Raw genomic sequence first — 22022 nt, forward strand, 5'->3', positions numbered from 1 at the left:
TATACCATTATTGTCACAATGTAGCTGCAACAGATAAGGGAGGGAAAAAGCTTTGATAACCTGTAGAGTTTATAAATGCTGAATATCTATACTTTGGTCAAATCTGTGGTTACATGTATAACACAAACTCATTAACTTCATTCAGACTTTCATATACTGGGGTATATCATATGCAAGTGTAAGAGTTATATATATATACACACACACACATATTTTACACTGAATTTTTGACTCTTCACCATTGTTCAGCACATGCTGTGGTCCTCCTTCAAGAACTCAAGCTCTTTTTTGTAATATGATATTTCTGCAGGGAATAACTTTGTGTTGAATATTCTCGTAGTCTTACGACATGCATTTCCAAAAGCAGTGTCCCAGAACCATGCATTTTTAAAGAACGGATCTACACAGGTCCCTCACATCGTAGAAGAGCAGTGAACCATGCCTCCTCATCCCCATTACAGCCTGCAGTGCATGACGTCTACAACAGTTTTCAGCATTAGTATTGGATGCATTTTGTGTCATGTATCTGTTGGGTTTTGGCCTTCGCTGAAGTAGAAGAGTAGAGGAAGTAGTTGTAGTGTGATTCTATTTGGATTTAGGAGCTCTTTTGATGAGGCTTTGAGTTCTGGTCTGTGTCTGGTGACAGTTGAGTATGTATTAGAGTCCTGTTTCACTGCTGTTGTGAAAGTATTCTTTAGTACATCACTACACCATAGATTGGCTGGGCTGGGACCAGGCACGGGCCTAAGGCCTGGAGACACACGTGACTGTGTGAGAATGAGAAAGCTGAGTGTGGAGTAAGTGTAGAGTGTCTGACCCTTGTGTGTTGAATGAACAAGTGCAGAATGTAGGGCTGTGGGTTTGGGAAAGACAGCATCACCACTGATGTTCCAGCCAAGAAGAACCAGGTCAGAGAATACAGGACACTCTAATCCTGGTTTTGAGAGCTGGATTGTGTAGCTCAAATGTGGTTTATTTTTGATCAGTGACCCAGGAATCTTTTAAAGAGATTCATTCCCTCAAATGAGCTAGAGACTTCCGCTCGAGTAAATTCAATTAAAAAATCAAAAATCAGTTGCACTCACAGATGGTTGAACCAAAAGACAGTCAGACAGAGACAGTTGGACCAGTCGTACCGACATAGGGCCCGCCACGGTATCAGCAGGACAAAGTCATGGTGAGACAGAAACAGTCAGTGATAGTGTTGTGTTTGTGTAAACGAGTTCCACTGGTCCAGCGTAGATCTCTCTTTTGTCCTCTGCTTTGGCAAGGGCTTACTTACTGGTTTAATGCTGTTTATCAACACACAAATATTTGACATCATCGTTCATCATGGCTGGATTCAGCTACCGTCAGTGCAGCAGCTGTACAGCCCCCACTGAGCCGACAGAGGGTTTTTTATTTCCTGTCCAGAGCCCTGTGTTTGTAATGAATTATTACTTACTCTGAATGCATGCTATTTTGGGTTGCGTGTATTCATTTTCATTATTTATAACATCCTGTAAGCAAGTGAAATCTCTTGGATGGATAAAGTTTCTTCAGTGAACCTTAGTATCTTTCCTTCTTTTGGCTTTAATATCTCAAATAAAGAGTTTTCTAGCCACAAACGAACATGAAAATGATGGAGTGGTACCTGGGACTGAAGCTGGGTGTGTTTTTCCTGAGTTTTGGCTTCAGCTCTCCCCAGGTATGAGCAGAAATGTTTGCGGGTGTAGTTTGGGGGGAGGGGCGGCTGGCTGTTTTGTAAGTGCTCTTCTGAAATTACTCTCCTGACTGCACTCTGTGTAGCCAGTGGTCTCTCTCTCAGCAGCACTGTGTAATCTTACTGTCAGAAACCCAGTCCATCCTGTCACAAAAGCAGCCAAGCAGCCTCCATAATTAGCAAATAACTGTTTTCACTGAGCCAATCAGAATCTGGCAGAGCCTTGGAAGTCACCCTCTCCCACGATTGCCTTTGGAATGATCACGGTGCAAGTCCTCTCAATGTTTCATTCCAAAAAATGATTTCCCGGAAAAAGACTTAAAGACAGATCATTTGTCTGTTTTGCTCCATTGCTGGTGTCGGTCAGGGGAGCAACATGAATGGATTTGAATGGAGGGAGTTGGAGTCTCTCTATGTTGGTACAGATGTTTTGTTTTATAGAGTCAAAGTGTCCAAACTGCAGTCAGGACACTTTCATGTTGGTAAATATTGAAAAAGTGAATGTTTCAGGTGTAATGGTAACAGCTCCCCTCACGTTTTGGATGGGTAGCTCTCCTGAAAAACCGCTACTGAAGTGTAACGCACACACAGTGCTCATGAAAAGGTGCTTTTTGACACATCTGATTGAAGAGATGTCATCTTGGGAATGCAGCAACTTATCTTAGAGAGCGCGAAACTGACTCAAATGGGTCCAATCAAAAATGGATCTTTTGACACAGCCGTCTGTGGAGTAGCTACATAGTGACTGAGAATCTTCATCAGAGAAGCATTTTGCTTGAAAAAGCATCGTCAATAATGGCTAGCTGTTGGGAGTCTTTTACATCTGTACAGACTTGTTATTGTGAAATGCTATGGAGATCAAACAGCATGAATAGCAGAACAGAAACTGACCGTCAGTTGTGGGTTAAATCATGTAGGACCCATTTAGCGTGTGCTAATTTACTAACATTGTTTTTTCTCAGGAGGCCAGTTGTGGCTGTAAGAGTTATAAACAAGACCTTGCCTAGTCCTGATTTGGCTTGTCCTAATGGTGTTGTTTTTTATGGAGACCCTCTCAGGTTCCCTACCCATCTCTACCCATCTCTACCCATCTCTACCCATCCCTACCCACCTCTACCCATCTCTACCCATCTCTACCCATCTCTACCCATCTCTACCCATCCCTACCCATCTCTACCCATCTTTACCCATCTCTACCCATCTCTACCCACCCCTACCCATCCTTACCCATCTCTACCCTTCTCTACCCATCTTTACCCATCTCTACCCACCCCTACCCATCTCTACCCATCTTTACCCATCCCTACCCATCTTTACCCATCTTTACCCATCTTTACCCATCTCTACCCATCCCTACCCATCTCTACCCATCTTTACCCATCTTTACCCATCTCTACCCATCCCTACCCATCCTTACCCATCTCTACCCATCCCTACCCATCTCTACCCATCTCTACCCATCCTTACCCATCCCTACCCATCTCTACCCATCTTTACCCATCTTTACCCATCTTTACCCATCTCTACCCATCCCTATCCATCTCTACCCATCCCTACCCATCTCTACCCATCTTTACCCATCCCTACCCATCCTTACCCATCTCTACCCATCCCTACCCATCTCTACCCATCCCTACCCATCCCTACCCATCCTTACCCATCTCTACCCATCCCTACCCATCCTTACCCATCTCTACCCATCTCTACCCATCTCTACCCATCCCTACTCACCCCTACCCATCCTTACCCATCCCTACCCATCCCTACCCATCCTTACCCATCCCTACCCATCTCTACCCATCCCTACCCATCTCTACCCATCCCTACCCATCCTTACCCATCCCTACCCATCTCTACCCATCCCTACCCATCTCTACCCATCTCTACCCATCCCTACCCATCTCTACCCATCTCTACCCATCCCTACCCATCTCTACCCACCCCTACCCATCTCTACCCATCCCTACCCATCCTTATCCATGTCTACCCATCTCTACCCATCTCTACCCATCTTTACCCATCTCTACCCATCTTTACCCATAGCTACCCATCTCTACCCATCTTTACCCATCCCTACCCATCTCTACCCATCCCTACCCATCCTTACCCATCCCTACCCATCTCTACCCATCTTTACCCATCTTTACCCATCCCAACCCATCTCTACCCACCCCTACCCATCCCTACCCATCTCTACCCATCTTTACCCATCTCTACCCATCTCTACCCATATCTACCCATCTTTACCCATCTCTACCCATCTCTACCCATCTTTACCCATCCCTACCCATCTCTACCCATCCCTACCCATCCTTACCCATCCCTACCCATCTCTACCCATCTTTACCCATCTTTACCCATCCCAACCCATCTCTACCCACCCCTACCCATCTCTACCCATCCCTACCCATCTTTACCCATCTTTACCCATCCCAACCCATCTCTACCCACCCCTACCCATTTCTACCCATCCCTACCCATCTTTACCCATCTCTACCCATCCCTACCCATCTTTACCCATCCTTATCCATGTCTACCCATCTCTACCCATCTCTACCCATCTTTACCCATCTCTACCCATCTTTACCCATCTCTACCCATCCCTACCCATCTCTACCCATCCCTACCCATCCTTACCCATCCCTACCCATCTCTACCCATCTTTACCCATCTTTACCCATCCCAACCCATCTCTACCCACCCCTACCCATCTTTACCCATCCCTACCCATCTTTACCCATCTCTACCCATCCCTACCCATCTTTACCCATCTCTACCCATCTCTACCCATCCCAACCCATCTCTACCCACCCCTACCCATCTCTACCCATCCCTACCCATCTTTACCCATCTCTACCCATCTCTACCCATCTTTACCCATCTTTACCCATCTCTACCCATCTCTACCCATCCTTACCCATCCTTACTCATCTCTACCCATCTCTACAAATCTCTACCCATCTCTACCCATCTCTAGCCATCTTTACCCATCTCTACCCATCTCTACCCACCCCTACCCATCTCTACCCACCCCTACCCATCTCTACCCATCTCTACCCATCCCTACCCATCCCTACCCATCTCTACCCATCTCTACCCATCCCTACCCATCTCTACCCATCCTTACCCATCCCTACCCATCCTTACCCATCTCTACCCATCCCTACCCATCTCTACCCACCCCTACCCATCTCTACCCATCCCTACCCTACTCTACCCATCTTTACCCATCTTTACCCATCCCTACCCATCTTTACCCATCTCTACCCATCTCTACCCATCTCTACCCACCCCTACCCATCTCTACCCATCCCTACCCATCTCTACCCATCTCTACCCATCCCTACCCATCTCTACCCATCTTTACCCATCTCTACCCATCTCTACCCATCCCTACCCATCCCTACCCATCTCTACCCATCCCTACCCATCCCTACCCACCCCTACACATCTCTACCCATCTCTACCCATCTTTACCCATCTCTACCCATCACTACCCATCCCTGCCCATCTCTACCCATCCCTACCCATCCTTACCCATCTCTACCCATCCCTACCCATCTCTACCCATCTTTACCCATCTCTACCCATCCCTACCCATCTCTACCCATCTCTACCCACCCCTACCCATCTCTACCCATCCCTACCCATCCCTACCCACCCCTACCCATCCCTACCCATCCTTACCCATCCCTACTCACCCCTACCCATCTCTACCCATCTGTACCCATCTCTACCCATCTCTAGAGGGAGAATCTCTAACTGTTGTCATGCTTGAGAACCTATGCTCCCTCGCTCAGCATAGCATTTCTTTGCTATTTATTCCAGAGAGAATGAGAGATCAGCACTGTCAGTATGGTTCTCATTGCCTCATTTGACCCATGTCAGTCCAGAACATGGCGTACGCTGTCATCTCCCTTCAATGATTAGGAAACCATTTAGTGGTCAGCTGGCCCGATCCCTGCTTTAACACCAACAGTCAACTCAGGTCATAAAATGAACCTTCTTCAAATCCTCATGTGCTGTCAACACAGGGCCCTTTATCTAAATCGGATCGTCCCGTGGCGTCAGCGTGCAGGGGGAGGGTTCAGTGGCCTGTGTGTAGGTGTGGGTGTGACCGGCATTGGTGTGTTTCATCAATGGATCAAAACTAACTCATCATTCTTCTTTAAAAGTCAGGCCTCAAAAACACCACTGCTGTTTTCTCGTGCGCAGGGTCTTATGCTGGGAAATGTTGTTTGTCTCTCTCCTCTCTGCCTCAGCCCACTCCCACCACTCCAACCAGCACCTCCACCACTCCAACCAGCACAGTGGGTGTGTCTTCCACACTGGATGGCTCCAGCATGCAGGATGTGTTCATTTTGTCCCCTGTCTCTGGGCTCTATGGGGCCAGGTGAGTCACTGCTTCTAAAAAAATAATCAGGGCCCCCATACCTCAGAACCACATAATGAATATCAGCCAAACCATGGCCCATGATGAATATCAGAGAAACCATGGCCCATGATGAATATCAGCCAAACCATGGCCCATGATGAATATCAGAGAAACCATGGCCCATAATGAATATCAGAGAAACCACGGCCCATAATGAATATCAGAGAAACCATGGCCCATAATGAATATCAGAGAAACCATGGCCCATAATGTATATCAGAGAAACCATGGCCCATGATGTATATCAGAGAAACCATGGCCCATAATGTATATCAGAGAAACCATGGCCCATGATGTATATCAGAGAAACCATGGCCCATAATGTATATCAGAGAAACCATGGCCCATGATGTATATCAGAGAAACTATGGCCCATGTGCTGAGAGTGCCATGCCTGTTGTTTGAATTGAATGTTTAGATTATTCAGCAGAGGACAATACTCTGATTGGCTGTTCATGTCAGATTAGACCTGTTGACAGACTGTCTGGTTGAACATCTGTTTTCTCATCAGAGAGGAGATGGGCGTTATGTCCTGTGATGACATCAACAAGTCCAGCTCCAAATGCTCCGAGTCCCTGAGCTACTACCTGGACCAGGAGAGTGGCCAGTACTATACCCTGGTGGAAGGGGAGGGGCTCCCAGTGGGTCCTGACTACGACAGAGGCCGTCCCACAGGGGTCCGTCGAAGAGATAAGACCCCAACTCATGGTAAGATCATCTTTTTTTACCTCCCTTATTTTCCTCTTCACTCAGCCATACCCTGTCAGCTGGAATGCTCTGTCTGCATGGGCCTTGACTTTCACTGACCGCATGTGCACAAGCAGTTAAAGCCATAAACCAAAGCCAGGACCTCTGGATCAGCAGCACACAGGGAATTCTCTGGAGAGTGAATTGACAGGAATTTCTGAGCAGAGGGAAAAACCTCAGAGAGCAGAGGGAGAGAGAGAAACGGAACACAAAACCTTTGACCAGGGACAGATCATGGCAAAAAATCCTTAGTGTTAATACTACTTTGACTGGGATATAATCTTTAGGGATGGGTTGTGTCTGCTGTCATGGTGATCACCACTGCAGTGCCTCCATGTTTGGTAGCAAGCTGAATCAAAGGCCTGATCCACATTTCTGATTCTCAGTCACATAATTCCCATGGCAGAACAAACTTGCTTGTATGTCACTCACACACAAACACAAACATATACACAAACACACGTGCACACACACACACACACACACACACACACACTCTTTGTCCATATGCTCAGAGGCACCCCTCACCAATGTTACCAGCTGTTAAACTTCCCATCTTCATGCTCCTCTATCCTGTTAACTCCTGTCTGCTCCTGTATCCTTTTACTGTAATCTGAACAGCCTTGCTCCCCTCACTTACTCCCCACCCTGCACTCACACCCAGCCCAGCCCCGCCCATTCCCGCCACCTCCCTCTCCTCACACCCACACACCTAGCCGAGCCCCTCCACCTCCCTCTCCTCACACACACCCTGTCCATCCCCTCCACCTCCCTCTCCTCACACACTCACACCCAGCCCAGCCCCGCCTATTCCCACCACCTCCCTCTCCTCACACACACACACCTAGCCGAGCCCCTCCACCTCCCTCTCCTCACACACACACACCCTGTCCATCCTCTCCACCTCCCTCTCCTCACACACACAACCTGCCCATCCCCTCCACCTCCCTCTCCTCACACACACACACCCAGCCCATCCCCTCCACCTCCCTCTCCTCACACACACACACCCAGCTCATCCCCTCCACCTCCCTCTCCTCACACACACACACCCAGCCCATCCCCTCCACCTCCCTCTCCTCACACACACACACCCAGCCCAGCCCCACCACCTCCCTCTCCTCACACACACACCCAGCCCATCCCCTCCACCTCCCTCTCCTCACACACACCCAGCCCAGCCCCACCACCTCCCTCTCCTCACACACACACCCAGCCCATCCCCTCCACCTCCCTCTCCTCACACACACACACCCAGCCCAGCCCCACCACCTCCCTCTCCTCACACACACACCCAGCTCATCCCCTCAACCTCCCTCTCCTCACACACACACCCTGCCCAGCCCCACCACCTCCCTCTCCTCACACACACACCCAGCCCATCCCCTCCACCTCCCTCTCCTCACACACACACACCCTGCCCAGCCCCACCACCTCCCTCTCCTCACACACACACACCCAGCCCAGCCCCACCACCTCCCTCTCCTCACACACACACACCCAGCCCAGCCCCACCACCTCCCTCTCCTCACACACACAACCTGCCCATCCCCTCCACCTCCTTCTCCTCACACACAGCCCCACAGCCCGTCCATTGACCTGCCCATTGGACTTCTTTCCAGGTGATCTCAGGCCTGTCTCCATGCCGACGGAGTACAGCTGGATGGCTGAAGGCCAGGAGCCCCATATGTACAAGAGGGGCAGTCGAGGTGGGTGTATCATTAGACTGTGCCCGCCCCCAAAGCTCTGGATACACACACACACACACACACACACACACACACACGTACTGTATGCTGTAGTACTGTACGTACTAATGGCGTTTATGCAACTTTAAATTTTGCTAGAGTTAGAGTTTCCTATTGTTTTACCAGCGCAAGCCATAGTATATCCAAAATTGTGCTGCATTATCAACATTTACGGTATCTGTGTTGGGTACCAGTCACATTGTCTCTTGTGGCAGCCGGGCTTGCGACAGAGCCAAAGAATGAATGGGGCTTGCTAGCCAGCTATCTATCTATCTAAGCTTGACTAGGGTCACATGTCTGGATTCCTGTACAAATGGATATATGGCGATTTCTTAAACGTGAAAAAAGCTAGCCTCCTCCTGCCGATGCCAACAAAAGATCTCGACCACAAAGTGAGCGCAAAAAAAAAAAAACACAAGTAAAGTAAGACTCACTCAGATTTGTTACAAACGTTAAAATGCTGTTTTTACACAGCCTGTAGGGGAGAGTGGGGTCGGGTTTGTGTAGACTGGGAGTACATTAACGTTGAGTGGACAGGGAGTCAGTGACAGTAGGCAGGGAGTCAGTGACAATAGACAGGGAGTCAGTGTCAGTAGGCAGGGAGTCAGTGAGGATAGACAGGGAGTCAGTGTCAGTAGGCAGGGAGTCAGTGAGGATAGACAGGGAGTCAGTGATGATGGACAGGGAGTCAGTGAGGATAGACAGGGAGTCAGTGTCAGTAGGCAGGGAGTCAGTGAGGATAGACAGATAGTCAGTGTCAGTAGGCAGGGAGTCAGTGAGGATAGACAGGGAGTCAGTGTCAGTAGGCAGGGAGTCAGTGACGATTGACAGGGAGTCAGTGTCAGTAGGCAGGGAGTCAGTGACAATAGGCAGGGAGTCAGTGTCAGTAGGCAGGGAGTCAGTGACAATAGATAGGGTGTCAGTAGGCAGGGGGTCAGTGAGGATGGCCAGGGAGTCAGTGTCAGTAGGCAGGGCAGGGAGTCAGTGAGGATAGACAGGGAGTCAGTGTCAGTAGGCCGAGAGTCAGTGACAATAGACAGGGAGTCAGTGACGATAGACAGGGAGTCAGTGTCAGTAGGCAGGGAGTCAGTGACGATAGACAGGGAGTCAGTGTCAGTAGGCAGGGAGTCAGTGAGGATAGACAGGGAGTCAGTGTCAGTAGGCAGGGAGTCAGTGAGGATAGACAGGGAGTCAGTGTCAGTAGGCAGGGAGTCAGTGACGATAGGCGGGACCACGTGATCAAACACAAGTGGCAGAAATGTGGACGAGGGGAGGAATACATTTAAAAAACCCCAATCCCCCAAATCTTTCAGGCTGTGACTTTACTTTCTTCCACACACTTCTGTCACACTTCTCCATCTCAGTTTCTCTGCTTTTCCCTCCCTCTGTCGTTTCCTTCCCTGGTTTCTTCCTCTCTCTGTTTTGCTTCCTCCACACGTCCTTGTGTTTCCTCTGTTAGGGTTCATATGGCTCAGCGGACTGACTGTCCCTCAGGGCTCTATCCAAACTGACACAGTCATTAATGACAGGACCTCCCGTTAGTCCTCAGGGCCCATCTGCTTCATTTTTAGGACAGCCACAGCTCTGCACTATCTCAGTCTATCAGAGTCTATTCTCAACAAAATCGCTCTGCTCATCCCCTGTCATTGGACTTTTGTGTGTGGAGTTTTTAAAAAGTTTGGGGCGTGGAATTTTATGTGTGTGGATACTAAAGAGTGAGTCATTGTGATATTGAAAAGCTTTGTGGAACTGAGATCCATTCATGTGAATTGGTAAGAAATCAGAGCAACTATAAAGTCAGCATAGTGCCTGATCTCTCTGTCGGCTTTTTCCTGTCCGTTCTCGTTCAGTCTGTCTCACAGGAGGGAGAAAGTCCCTACTAGGTTCCCTACTGTTAGCCTGAGGGACAGAGCTAGAATCCTGTTCTCATATATGTGCCAGCAAATCCTGCTGCTTTCAGTCATATGAGAACATTTGTTTGACCTGAGCAGAGAGAGAGTTTGAGGTGAAGTGGTGGAGCTGCAGTGTGTTTTTGGGAGGCCTACTGCCCTGGATCCATTCCCTTATAGTGTCACCTTGGGCTGGGTATTCAGAAATCTCTGTGTTAATGAATCTCAGATCTCTGTGCTACGCCTGCTTATAGCTACAAAGCTTCAAAACTCATTGCTTCTCCTCATTTACACACACATGTCTGTTCGTGAACTGAACAGAAATGTAAGTCCAGCCCCATAACAGCCATGTTACACATGTTCTGCTTCAGAAATCCAGCCTGAGCTCAAAGCTGGATTGACCCCAGACCTAGTGCAGCCCGTTCCTCTGCCTGTAATATCATCAATCAACGTGTGCTTAAGGACAATGCAGTCCCTAAAATCCATCTGATGTGTGGAAAATGCTCTGGTTTCAAAGGGCTGTCTTCCTCACTGGCCAGAGAGAGCACTGATAAAAACGTGGTTTCCCTGCATTCCTGTATCCACAGACTCAGACACCTCCCTCTTGCGCTACCTGAGTGACGATAAGATTCTGGTCATCCAAGAGGAGCCGGACACAGCACGGGAGTGCAAACGTGAGACAAGCCGTCGCTCTCGCAGGAAGAGCAAAAACCCAAGCAGCCCCAGTTTTCCCATCAGCCCCTCTGTGTTGGCCTCCACAATGCGTCTGGATGCAGCACCCCTACCGGAGGGCATGCCATTCCCACTGCCTGAAAACAACACTGGGCCAGTTTACCATGTAAGTCCTACTCCTTCCCTCTCTCAGACTCTCTCCCTGACCCCGTCACCTTTATGAGAATAAATCATTTCAGTGACGTCCCACATTAACTCACATAATAATCACCATCAGAAAACTCGTATGAAACCACCTTGTTTAATGAACCACCTTGTTTAATGAAGGAGTGTTAGTTTAATGAAGGAGTGCTTGTTTAATGAAGGAGTGTTAGTTTAATGAAGGAGTGTTAGTTCAATGAAGGAGTGCTTGTTTAATGAAGGAGTGTTAGTTTAATGAAGGAGTGTTAGTTCAATGAAGGAGTGCTTGTTTAATGAAGGAGTGCTTGTTTAATGAAGGAGTGTTATTTTAATGAAGGAGTGTTAGTTTAATGAAGGAGTGCTTGTTTAATGAAGGAGTGCTTGTTTAATGAAGGAGTGTTAGTTTAATGAAGGAGTGCTTGTTTAATGAAGGAGTGTTAGTTTAATGAAGGAGTGTTAGTTTAATGAAGGAGTGCTTGTTTAATGAAGGAGTGTTAGTTTAATGAAGGGGTGCTTGTTTAATGAAGGAGTGTTAGTTTAATGAAGGAGTGTTAGTTTAATGAAGGAGTGCTTGTTTAATGAAGGAGTGTTAGTTTAATGAAGGAGTGTTAGTTCAATGAAGGAGTGCTTGTTTAATGAAGGAGTGTTAGTTTAATGAAGGAGTGTTAGTTCAATGAAGGAGTGCTTGTTTAATGAAGGAGTGTTAGTTTAATGAAGGAGTGTTAGTTCAATGAAGGAGTGCTTGTTTAATGAAGGAGTGTTAGTTTAATGAAGGAGTGTTAGTTTAATGAAGGAGTGCTTGTTTAATGAAGGAGTGTTAGTTTAATGAAGGAGTGTTAGTTTAATGAAGGAGTGTTATTTTAATGAAGGAGTGTTAGTTTAATGAAGGAGTGCTTGTTTAATGAAGGAGTGCTTGTTTAATGAAGGAGTGTTAGTTTAATGAAGGAGTGCTTGTTTAATGAAGGAGTGTTAGTTTAATGAAGGAGTGCTTGTTTAATGAAGGAGTGTTAGTTTAATGAAGGAGTGCTTGTTTAATGAAGGAGTGCTTGTTTAATGAAGGAGTGTTAGTTCAATGAAGGAGTGTTAGTTTAATGAAGGAGTGCTTGTTTAATGAAGGAGTGTTAGTTTAATGAAGGAGTGCTTGTTTAATGAAGGAGTGTTAGTTTAATGAAGGAGTGTTAGTTCAATGAAGGAGTGCTTGTTTAATGAAGGAGTGCTTGTTTAATGAAGGAGTGTTAGTTTAATGAAGGAGTGCTTGTTTAATGAAGGAGTGTTAGTTTAATGAAGGAGTGTTAGTTCAATGAAGGAGTGCTTGTTTAATGAAGGAGTGTTAGTTTAATGAAGGAGTGTTAGTTTAATGAAGGAGTGCTTGTTTAATGAAGGAGTGTTAGTTTAATGAAGGAGTGCTTGTTTAATGAAGGAGTGTTAGTTTAATGAAGGAGTGTTAGTTCAATGAAGGAGTGCTTGTTTAATGAAGGAGTGTTAGTTTAATGAAGGAGTGTTAGTTTAATGAAGGAGTGTTAGTTCAATGAAGGAGTGTTAGTTTAATGAAGGAGTGTTAGTTTAATGAAGGAGTGCTTGTTTAATGAAGGGGTGCTTGTTTAATGAAGGAGTGTTAGTTTAATGAAGGAGTGTTAGTTTAATGAAGGAGTGCTTGTTTAATGAAGGAGTGTTAGTTTAATGAAGGAGTGCTTGTTTAATGAAGGAGTGCTTGTTTAATGAAGGAGTGTTAGTTCAATGAAGGAGTGCTTGTTTAATGAAGGAGTGCTTGTTTAATGAAGGAGTGTTAGTTTAATGAAGGAGTGTTAGTTCAATGAAGGAGTGCTTGTTTAATGAAGGAGTGTTAGTGTAATGAAGGAGTGTTAGTTTAATGAAGGAGTGCTTGTTTAATGAAGGAGTGTTAGTTCAATGAAGGAGTGCTTGTTTAATGAAGGAGTGTTAGTTTAATGAAGGAGTGCTTGTTTAATGAAGGGGTGCTTGTTTAATGAAGGAGTGTTAGTTTAATGAAGGAGTGTTAGTTTAATGAAGGAGTGCTTGTTTAATGAAGGAGTGTTAGTTCAATGAAGGAGTGCTTGTTTAATGAAGGAGTGTTAGTTTAATGAAGGAGCGTTAGTTTAATGAAGGAGTGCTTGTTTAATGAAGGAGTGCTTGTTTAATGAAGGAGTGTTAGTTTAATGAAGGAGTGTTAGTTCAATGAAGGAGTGCTTGTTTAATGAAGGAGTGTTAGTTTAATGAAGGAGTGTTAGTTTAATGAAGGAGTGCTTGTTTAATGAAGGAGTGTTAGTTTAATGGAGGAGTGTTAGTTTAATGAAGGAGTGCTTGTTTAATGAAGGAGTGTTAGTTTAATGGAGGAGTGTTAGTTTAATGAAGGAGTGCTTGTTTAATGAAGGAGTGTTAGTTTAATGGAGGAGTGCTTGTTTAATGCTGGGGTGTTAGTGCACCTCGGGTTAGTGCAGCTGGAGTTAGTTCAAGTCCAACAAACTGCAAACAGCACAATCACCCATGTGGCTGTCCTCACTACACCTCCAAAACCAAGCTCATCCCACTGTCCTCCACGCTGGTCTTTTCTAGCACCATGTTCCCAGTCTTAGAGAAGGTAAACAATCATACTCAGGCCTGCACAGGCCTGGCTCTGTCTCTCAGAGCTGTGAATGAAATGCCTCACAGATGCCCAGATAGGCTCTAGACAATATCACCACGCAGACAGGACCTGCCTCATCCTCAATGTGAGAGAAAGGGAGCGAGAGCAAGAGAGGGAGAAAGAGAGAGAGAGCAATAAATGCGCCAAGAACACCTTGGACTGAGATGTTTGAGTTGCAGAGAAGACTGAGGGACTGAAGAATTTTGACTCTGTAAAGAAAGACAAGTCCGGACTCCTCCTTATCAGAGAACATAATGTCTAAACCCTCCTCATCTCTATGAGTTGGGAGACTTCAGTTTCCAGTTTATGAGAGAGGGGCGTGAGTTTTGAAATTGGGCTCCGATCCTGACTGAGGGCCTACTGAGTGCTGGCTGACAGCTGAAGTGGGCGGAGTTATATCCTCAGCTGTTGCTGTGGGAACACGCTGACTCCAGAGACTGTATCTCCACTAGAGTAGATTTAACTCAGACATCAGTAAGCAGTGGGCCAGTCCCAGCAGTGGGCCAGTCCCAGCAGTGGGCCAGTCCCAGCAGTGGGCCAGTCCCAGCAGTGGGCTAATGTCTCTCTCCTTTACCCACTCTACCACCACCCTGCTGCCAAAGCCACCAAATAAGTTTTGAATTATTTTCTGTTCTGGCCAAATGTGCTCCTGTTTCAGAGAAACACTCTTAATGAGTAAACGCTCTTAATGAGTGGTTTGGTTCTCGTACCTTAAAGAGTCCTGACTGAGTCACCCGGGGAGCACATCGAAGCAGTTTAAATCTTTCCATTCTTTCATTCTCAGTCCAAACTCATCTCATCAAATCAATGTTACCGCGCTTTCACACAGCTATTCCCTTAGTTTCTCACTGGTTTTTCAGTCAATTTCAGTGCCACTGAAATAAACACGCCTCTGAAAATGATGGCCACTGAAACCAAACACAGTAGGACATGTAGAGGCAGAACAGGCCTGAACCTCAAGAGTGAAATAGTCAGACTGGAGAGGAGGGAACAGGATAACACGTAGTGCTCTGGTAATTGTATTGGGTGTGTAAAGAAGATGAATCTGTGTGTGTTTGTATGTGTAACAGAGAACCGGAGACACACTGAGGACAGAGCATGACAGGTAGGAGGAAGAGCTCACATTTTGGCCTCACAAAATCTCATTTATCTTTTGTATAATCAGCCGTAACATCTAAAGCACTTACAGAAAGCAGCCTGTCTTTTGCTCTTTATTCATTAGTCAAGTGTATCTGATGTGATGTGAATGCGTATGTCTGTGGACAGACACGCAGGTGTATCTGATGTGATGTGAATGCGTATGTCTGTGGACAGACACACAGCTGTATCTGATGTGATGTGAATGCGTATGTCTGTGGACAGACACACAGCTGTATCTGATGTGATGTGAATGCGTATGTCTGTGGACAGACACACAGGTGTATCTGATGTGATGTGAATGCGTATGTCTGTGGACAGACACGCAGGTGTATCTGATGTGATGTGAATGCGTATGTCTGTGGACAGACACGCAGGTGTATCTGATGTGATGTGAATGCGTATGTCTGTGGACAGACACACAGCTGTATCTGATGTGATGTGAATGCGTATGTCTGTGGACAGACACACAGCTGTATTTGATGTGATGTGAATGCGTATGTCTGTGGACAGACACGCAGGTGTATCAGATGTGATGTGAATGCGTATGCCTGTGGACAGACACGCAGGTGTATCTGATGTGATGTGAATGCGTATGTCTGTGGACAGACACGCAGGTGTATCAGATGTGATGTGAATTCGTATGTCTGTGGACAGACACGCAGGTGTATCTGATGTGATGTGAATGCGTATGTCTGTGGACAGACACACAGCTGTATTTGATGTGATGTGAATGCGTATGTCTGTGGACAGACACACAGGTGTATCTGATGTGATGTGAATGCATATGTCTGTGGAAAGATACGCAGGTGTATTTGATGTGATGTGAATGCATATGTCTGTGGAAAGATACGCAGGTGTATTTGATGTGATGTGAATGCGTATGTCTGTGGACAGACACGCAGGTTCTGGAAGTGAAAGACCAGGTGGGACATCTCAGAGGAAGGTAATGACTAACACCTCTTCACTTCATGTCACATACTACATCTAATGCTTGTGTAAAACGAAGCACATCTCTTACATCTCTAACTGCTGGAGCGTTATATTCACCCTGTGCGCTCTCTCTCTCTCTCTCTCTCTCTCTCCCCAGTCATTCCACTATACCTCCTTAAGAGCAAAAACCAGAAAGAAAAGTAAAGGTAAACGGCTTTGCTGACTGACACCATGAAACCAGATCTCCTCCAGATCACATTCTGAAGTTCCTCATAAGTAAGTTCCTCATAAGTAAGTTCCTCATAAGTATGGTGTCTGAATCTGAGGCACTGGTTCCTTTGGCAGGCTCCCTGACCACTGGCAGTCGCAGACGCATCTCCTGTAAGGATTTGGGTCATGGAGACTGTGAGGGCTGGCTGTGGAAGAAGAAGGACGCCAAAGGCTACTTCACTCAGAAATGGAAGAAGTATTGGTTCATCCTGAAGGACTCATCACTCTACTGGTACACCAATCAGAATGTAAGCAACATCTCATCACTCTACTGATACACCAATGAGAATACAGGCAATATCTCATCACTCTACTGATACACCAATGAGAATACAGGCAATGTCTCATCACTCCACTGATACACCAATGAGAATGTACGCAGTGTCTCATCACTCTACTGATACACCAATGAGAATACAGGCAATATCTCATCACTCTACTGATACACCAATGAGAATACAGGCAATGTCTCATTACTCCACTGATACACCAATGAGAATACAGGCAATGTCTCATCACTCCACTGATACACCAATGAGAATGTACGCAGTGTCTCATCACTCTACTGATACACCAATGAGAATACAGGCAATATCTCATCACTCTACTGATACACCAATGAGAATACAGGCAATGTCTCTTCACTCTACTGATACACCAATAAGAATACAGGCGATGTCTCATGTGAAGAGGGGTCCAACATGACTCTGCTTGTCTGGCTATTTCCTCTTTCCACTGTGGAGTTTACAGTTGCCCCTGCTGACCACACTGACAGTATTACCAAAGCAGTTTACAATTGCCTAGAGGGGATCACAGGCAAACACACGCACACACATGCATGCACACACACACACACACACACACACACATATATGTCAAACTAAAAAGATTGCTTTTGTAAAACAACAATAATAAATAATTAACTCTTTAAAAAATCAATCTCACACTCTCTTTTGCTCTTTCTTTCTTTCTTTCTTTCTTTCTTTCTTTCTTTCTTTCTTTCTTTCTTTCTTTCTTTCTTTCTTTCTTTCTCTCTCTCTCTCTCACTCTCTAGGATGAGAAGGCAGAGGGCTTCATCAGTTTGCCTGAGTTCAGGATAGACAGAGCGACTGAATGCAGGCGGAAATTGTAAGTGTCTTTCAGGTCCTTCTTCATTACCCTCCCTTCTCCCGCCTCCCATTTGGACTCAAACATAAGCTGTGTGACTAAGCTGGCGTTGATTTTGAACAAGATCAACAATGAAAGATAAAAAGAATTCGACCCTACTTCAACAGGCAGGGTCTCTATGAAAGCTCCCTCCCCTTGACCAGTAAGCCAGGCTTTTTACTGGACTAACAGGAACATGATTGGTGACAGGCCACGATTAACACAAACCTGACTGCTCAGGAGCAATACTCAACAAATTCGGTGGACTCAGAGCAGAACGTGCAGACAAATGGAAAGATGTCCTCCTGTCCCTCAGTGGTCCTGTCCTGTGTCCTCACTCCCTCCCTGTCATGTATTTGACACTGAGCGCAGTCAGACTTGTCTCATGATTCATAAGGACTGTCACTATACACTGCTCTCAGAAACCATCACAGTTATCTACAATACCTTTAATATAGCATAGATATGGATATGACTTCTCCTCTTCTCCTCTCTCTCTCTCTCTCTCTCTCTCTCTCTATCCTCTACTCTCTCTGTCACTGCTCCTCTGCATCTGTTCCTCTCTACCCCTCTTCTATTCTCCTCTTTCTCTCTCTTTTCCTTTCTCTCTTTCTCCCCTGCATCTCACACTCTTTCCTCTCCTTTCTCTTCTTCTCCTCGTCCTCCAGTGCCTTTAAAGCATGCCACCCCAAAATCAAGACCTTCTTCTTCGCCACTGACTGTCTGGAGGAGATGAACAGGTAAAAAATAGACACATTCATCTTTCATAACAAAAAGCTCTTGTCAGAGACCTAAATATGGTGGCTAATGAGGAAAACACTTCCGTGGAATAGAGACATTTCATGATTTTACTAGGAAAATATAGATGTTGTCAAATTAAACTCTCTTCCTGCTTAAGAGTGATGACAAACAGAAATCTGCAAGAATATTTTAGCTGAATAAAACTCTCTCTCTCTCTCTCTCTCTCTCACTCACTCACTCACACACACACACAAACATGTTTTCTTTTCTCCTTGTACCCCTCTCTTAAACCTTGTTCATGAATAAGTCATGCATGTTTTTCTTTCTTTGCTTCAAAAGATATAATAAAATGAGCGAGAGTAGAGGAGAGTAGTGCATTTACTGAAGGCAGTGTTTGTATTGGTCAGTGCACTGAGATATTTCAGTGAGATATGTCAGTGCAGTGTGTGTATTGGTCAGTGCACTGAGATATTTCAGTGAGATATGTCAGTGCAGTGTGTGTATTGGTCAGTGCACTGAAATATTTCAGTGAGATATGTCAGTGCAGTGTGTGTATTGGTCAGTGCACTGAGATATTTCAGTGAGATATGTCAGTGCAGTGTGTGTATTGGTCAGTGCACTGAGATATGATCAGTGAGATATGGCAGTGCAGTGAGATATATGAGTGAGATATGTCAGTGCAGTGAGATATGTCTTTGAAATATGTCAGTGCAGTGAAATATATGAATGAGATATGTCAGTGTGACATGTCAGTGAGATATGTCAGCGCAGTGAGATATATCAGTGAGATATGTCAGTGCAGTGAGATATGTCAGTGAGATATGTCAGTGCAGTGAAATATGTCAATGAGATGTCAGTGAGGCATGTCAGTGAGATATGTCAGTGCAGTGAGATATGTCAGTGAGATATGTCAGTGCAGAACGATATGTCTTTGAGATATGTCAGTGCAGTGAGATATGTCAGTGCAGTGAGATATGTCAGTGAGATACGTCAGTGCAGTGAGATATGTCAGTGAGATATGCCAGTGCAGTGAGATATGTCAGTGAGATATGTCAGTGCAGTGAGATATGTCAGTGAGATATGCCAGTGCAGTGAGATATGTCAGTGAGATATGCCAGTGCAGTGAGATATGTCTTTGAGATACATCAGTGCAGTGAGATATGTCAGTGTGATATGTCAGTGCAGTGAGATATGTCTTTGAGATATGTCAGTGCAATGAAATATATGAATGAGATATGTCAGTGAGGCATGTCAGAGAGATATGTCAGTGCAGTGAAATATGTCAGTGAGATATGTCAGTGCAGTGAGATATGTCAGTGAGATATGTCAGTGCAGTGAGATATGTCAGTGAAGTGAGATATGTCAGTGAGATATGTCAGTGCAGTGAGAAATGTCAGTGAGTTTTGTCAGTGCAGTGAAATATGTAAGTGAGATATGTCAGTACAGGTTACCCCAAAACCCAGTGATCATTGAGGTTTCTTCAATGCGATTAAACCAGAATAGATGAGATTAGATTAGTAGATTAGATCAGAAGAGATAAGAGTCATTTAAAGATGAGCTAGAGACTCCACTTACCATTTGATTTTTTTTACAGCCGATTCCATGCATGGCTATAACGATCAGACTATCATGCAGGAAAATATGGTACAATCCTAACAGTTACCATCTTTTCATTTGTAAATTTTCTTTCTTTGTAATTGCACCATCTGTTTGTGTTTGCATAAACTGGAGAAACAAACTGCCTTATCCTTCAGTTAAAGGTCTGAGTCTCTTACTGGGCAGGCAGTTGTATAAACGTGTGTGGAACGTTGCAGAAACCTTTCCCATGTCAGCCCGTATGGACTTGATGCTCTTTATGCCAGGAGAGGAGACTCAGTCTCCTTGGCCATGTAATAAGACAGGAAAATGTGCCTTCTCATTTATAATCAGCGTCTCTAATGAGGTTGAAGCAGGTCTAGATGGGCACGTACTCTCTGGGCTCAGGGATAAATTAAGATGACCTACAGCTGTGTCCTGAATCCTACCTTTGCCTTTGAGTGGAACAAGATTACAGTGAGCACAATCGTAAAGGTGACAAACATACTGTGATGCAGCAGCCAGGGCAGAAGGGCTCTCTCTGAGATAGGCCGTGGGCTCTACAAGTGTTGTCCTCATTATTAATGCTCTTCAGAGACCTGAGTGCTAACGTGTGAACTCTCTCAGCACTCATCTCCGCGCAGCCTGGGGAGCTCCCGCCGCTGGCAGCAGTGAAGCTGAAACGGTGACATGAGTGCATTATGGCATGTCCAATTGGGCTAAATTTAGCCTGCTGTCAGCTGGCATGGAAGCATTTGTGTAAATGATTTAGTTCCTTCCTTCTGCTTCCATTTTCCAACTTTCCTTCGCAGGCTTCACATCAGCCATGCGGGCAGACAGCACGCCGGTCTGGGTTCACACAGAGGCCCATGAAAAATACATTCTGATTATCAATTCATGCTAAAAGAAGGGATACGCTGGTCCTACATCCCCAGCCATTTATTAAGAAAGAGCAAAGAGAAGGAGAAGAATAAAGAGTGAAGAGAAGGAGAAGAATAAAGAGTGAGGAGAAGAAGAATAAAGAGTGAGGAGAAGGAGAAGAATAAAGAGTGAAGAGAAGGAGAAAAATAAAGAGTGAGGAGGAGAAGAATAAAGAGTGAAGAGAAGGAGAAGAATAAAGAGTGAGGAGAAGGAGAAGAATAAAGAGTGAAGAGAAGGAGAAGAATAAAGAGTGAGGAGAAGGAGAAGAATAAAGAGTGAAGAGAAGGAGAAAAATAAAGAGTGAAGAGAAGGAGAAGAAGAACAGTTACAGCTGAAAGGTCCCTTGCATAGAAACTTTTTACACAAGAATACAGCCTGCATATTATCCAGTACAAAACAAACAAACAATCTTGATTTCCTTTTTTAAACACTAAAACTCGTTTGTATAGATTAGAGCGAGGAAGCAGGCTTTAGACAGAAGTTGGTGTGGTATAAGGATTATCCTCTTAGTCAGGAGAGTGACCAGTGCAGTATGAGTGATAAGCTTTGAGGCTAAAGCAGAAGCAATGTCATTTCTGTCACAGCCGCTGGACACTCGATGTCACTCCTGTTACAGAGAGATGTGAGGCAGCTGAATGCAAAAGGTCAGAGAGCAGGGAGAGACACTGGGATGGAGAGGCTGATTTATTAAAGGAACCAGCTGAATGAAGAGAACAGTTCCAGTAGAGAAGGTCTTCACATGACTGCTCCATGTCAGTCTACCAGAGAAAGTACTGGAGATGCAAACCTTATTCATGACAAAGTCAACAAACAAAGTGTCACATACGTGATTAATATTGTAATGGTCTGTGGGCTTTTTGGGTGGACATACAAGATAAATGTGTGTCAGTGGACTGGTGAACTGTCGGTGGGTTCATTAGAATATAGTGTGTGTCAGTAAACTGATACTCTTTGTTCTCTCAGGTGGATGAACAGACTGGGTCTGGCAGCCATTGGGTACACACCAGATGACAAAACATTGCGGCCGGATGAAGGTGGGTCCCATTCTTTTTTTCTCTAGGTTCTGTGTGTGTGTGAGCTGTAAGAGAGCTGTTCTGTTTCTCTAGGTTCTGTGTGTGCGTGAGCTGTAAGAGAGCTGTTCTGTTTCTCTAGGTTCTGTGTGTGTGTGAGCTGTAAGAGAGCTGTTCTGTTTCTCTAGGTTCTGTGTGTGTGTGAGCTGTAAGAGAGCTGTTCTGTTTCTCTAGGTTCTGTGTGTGTGTGAGCTGTAAGAGAGCTGTTCTGTTTC

General features: G+C 45.4%; 1 protein-coding gene across 1 annotated transcript in view; it reads left to right on the plus strand.

The window, feature by feature from the left end:
- LOC115805110 (connector enhancer of kinase suppressor of ras 2-like) overlaps positions 1-22022 on the plus strand; it is a 70064-nt gene that overhangs the window by 43957 nt on the left and 4085 nt on the right. The window contains exons 10-20 of the mRNA XM_030765591.1: positions 5965-6095; positions 6649-6845; positions 8507-8593; positions 11109-11360; positions 15080-15119; positions 16049-16097; positions 16242-16290; positions 16430-16602; positions 17409-17482; positions 18169-18240; positions 21701-21771. Of these exons, the coding sequence (XP_030621451.1) occupies positions 5965-6095; positions 6649-6845; positions 8507-8593; positions 11109-11360; positions 15080-15119; positions 16049-16097; positions 16242-16290; positions 16430-16602; positions 17409-17482; positions 18169-18240; positions 21701-21771 (1195 nt within the window). The remainder of the gene's footprint in view (positions 1-5964; positions 6096-6648; positions 6846-8506; positions 8594-11108; positions 11361-15079; positions 15120-16048; positions 16098-16241; positions 16291-16429; positions 16603-17408; positions 17483-18168; positions 18241-21700; positions 21772-22022) is intronic.

The sequence above is a fragment of the Chanos chanos genome, chromosome 2 (assembly GCF_902362185.1).
Source record: "Chanos chanos chromosome 2, fChaCha1.1, whole genome shotgun sequence".
Lineage (NCBI taxonomy): Eukaryota > Metazoa > Chordata > Actinopteri > Gonorynchiformes > Chanidae > Chanos > Chanos chanos.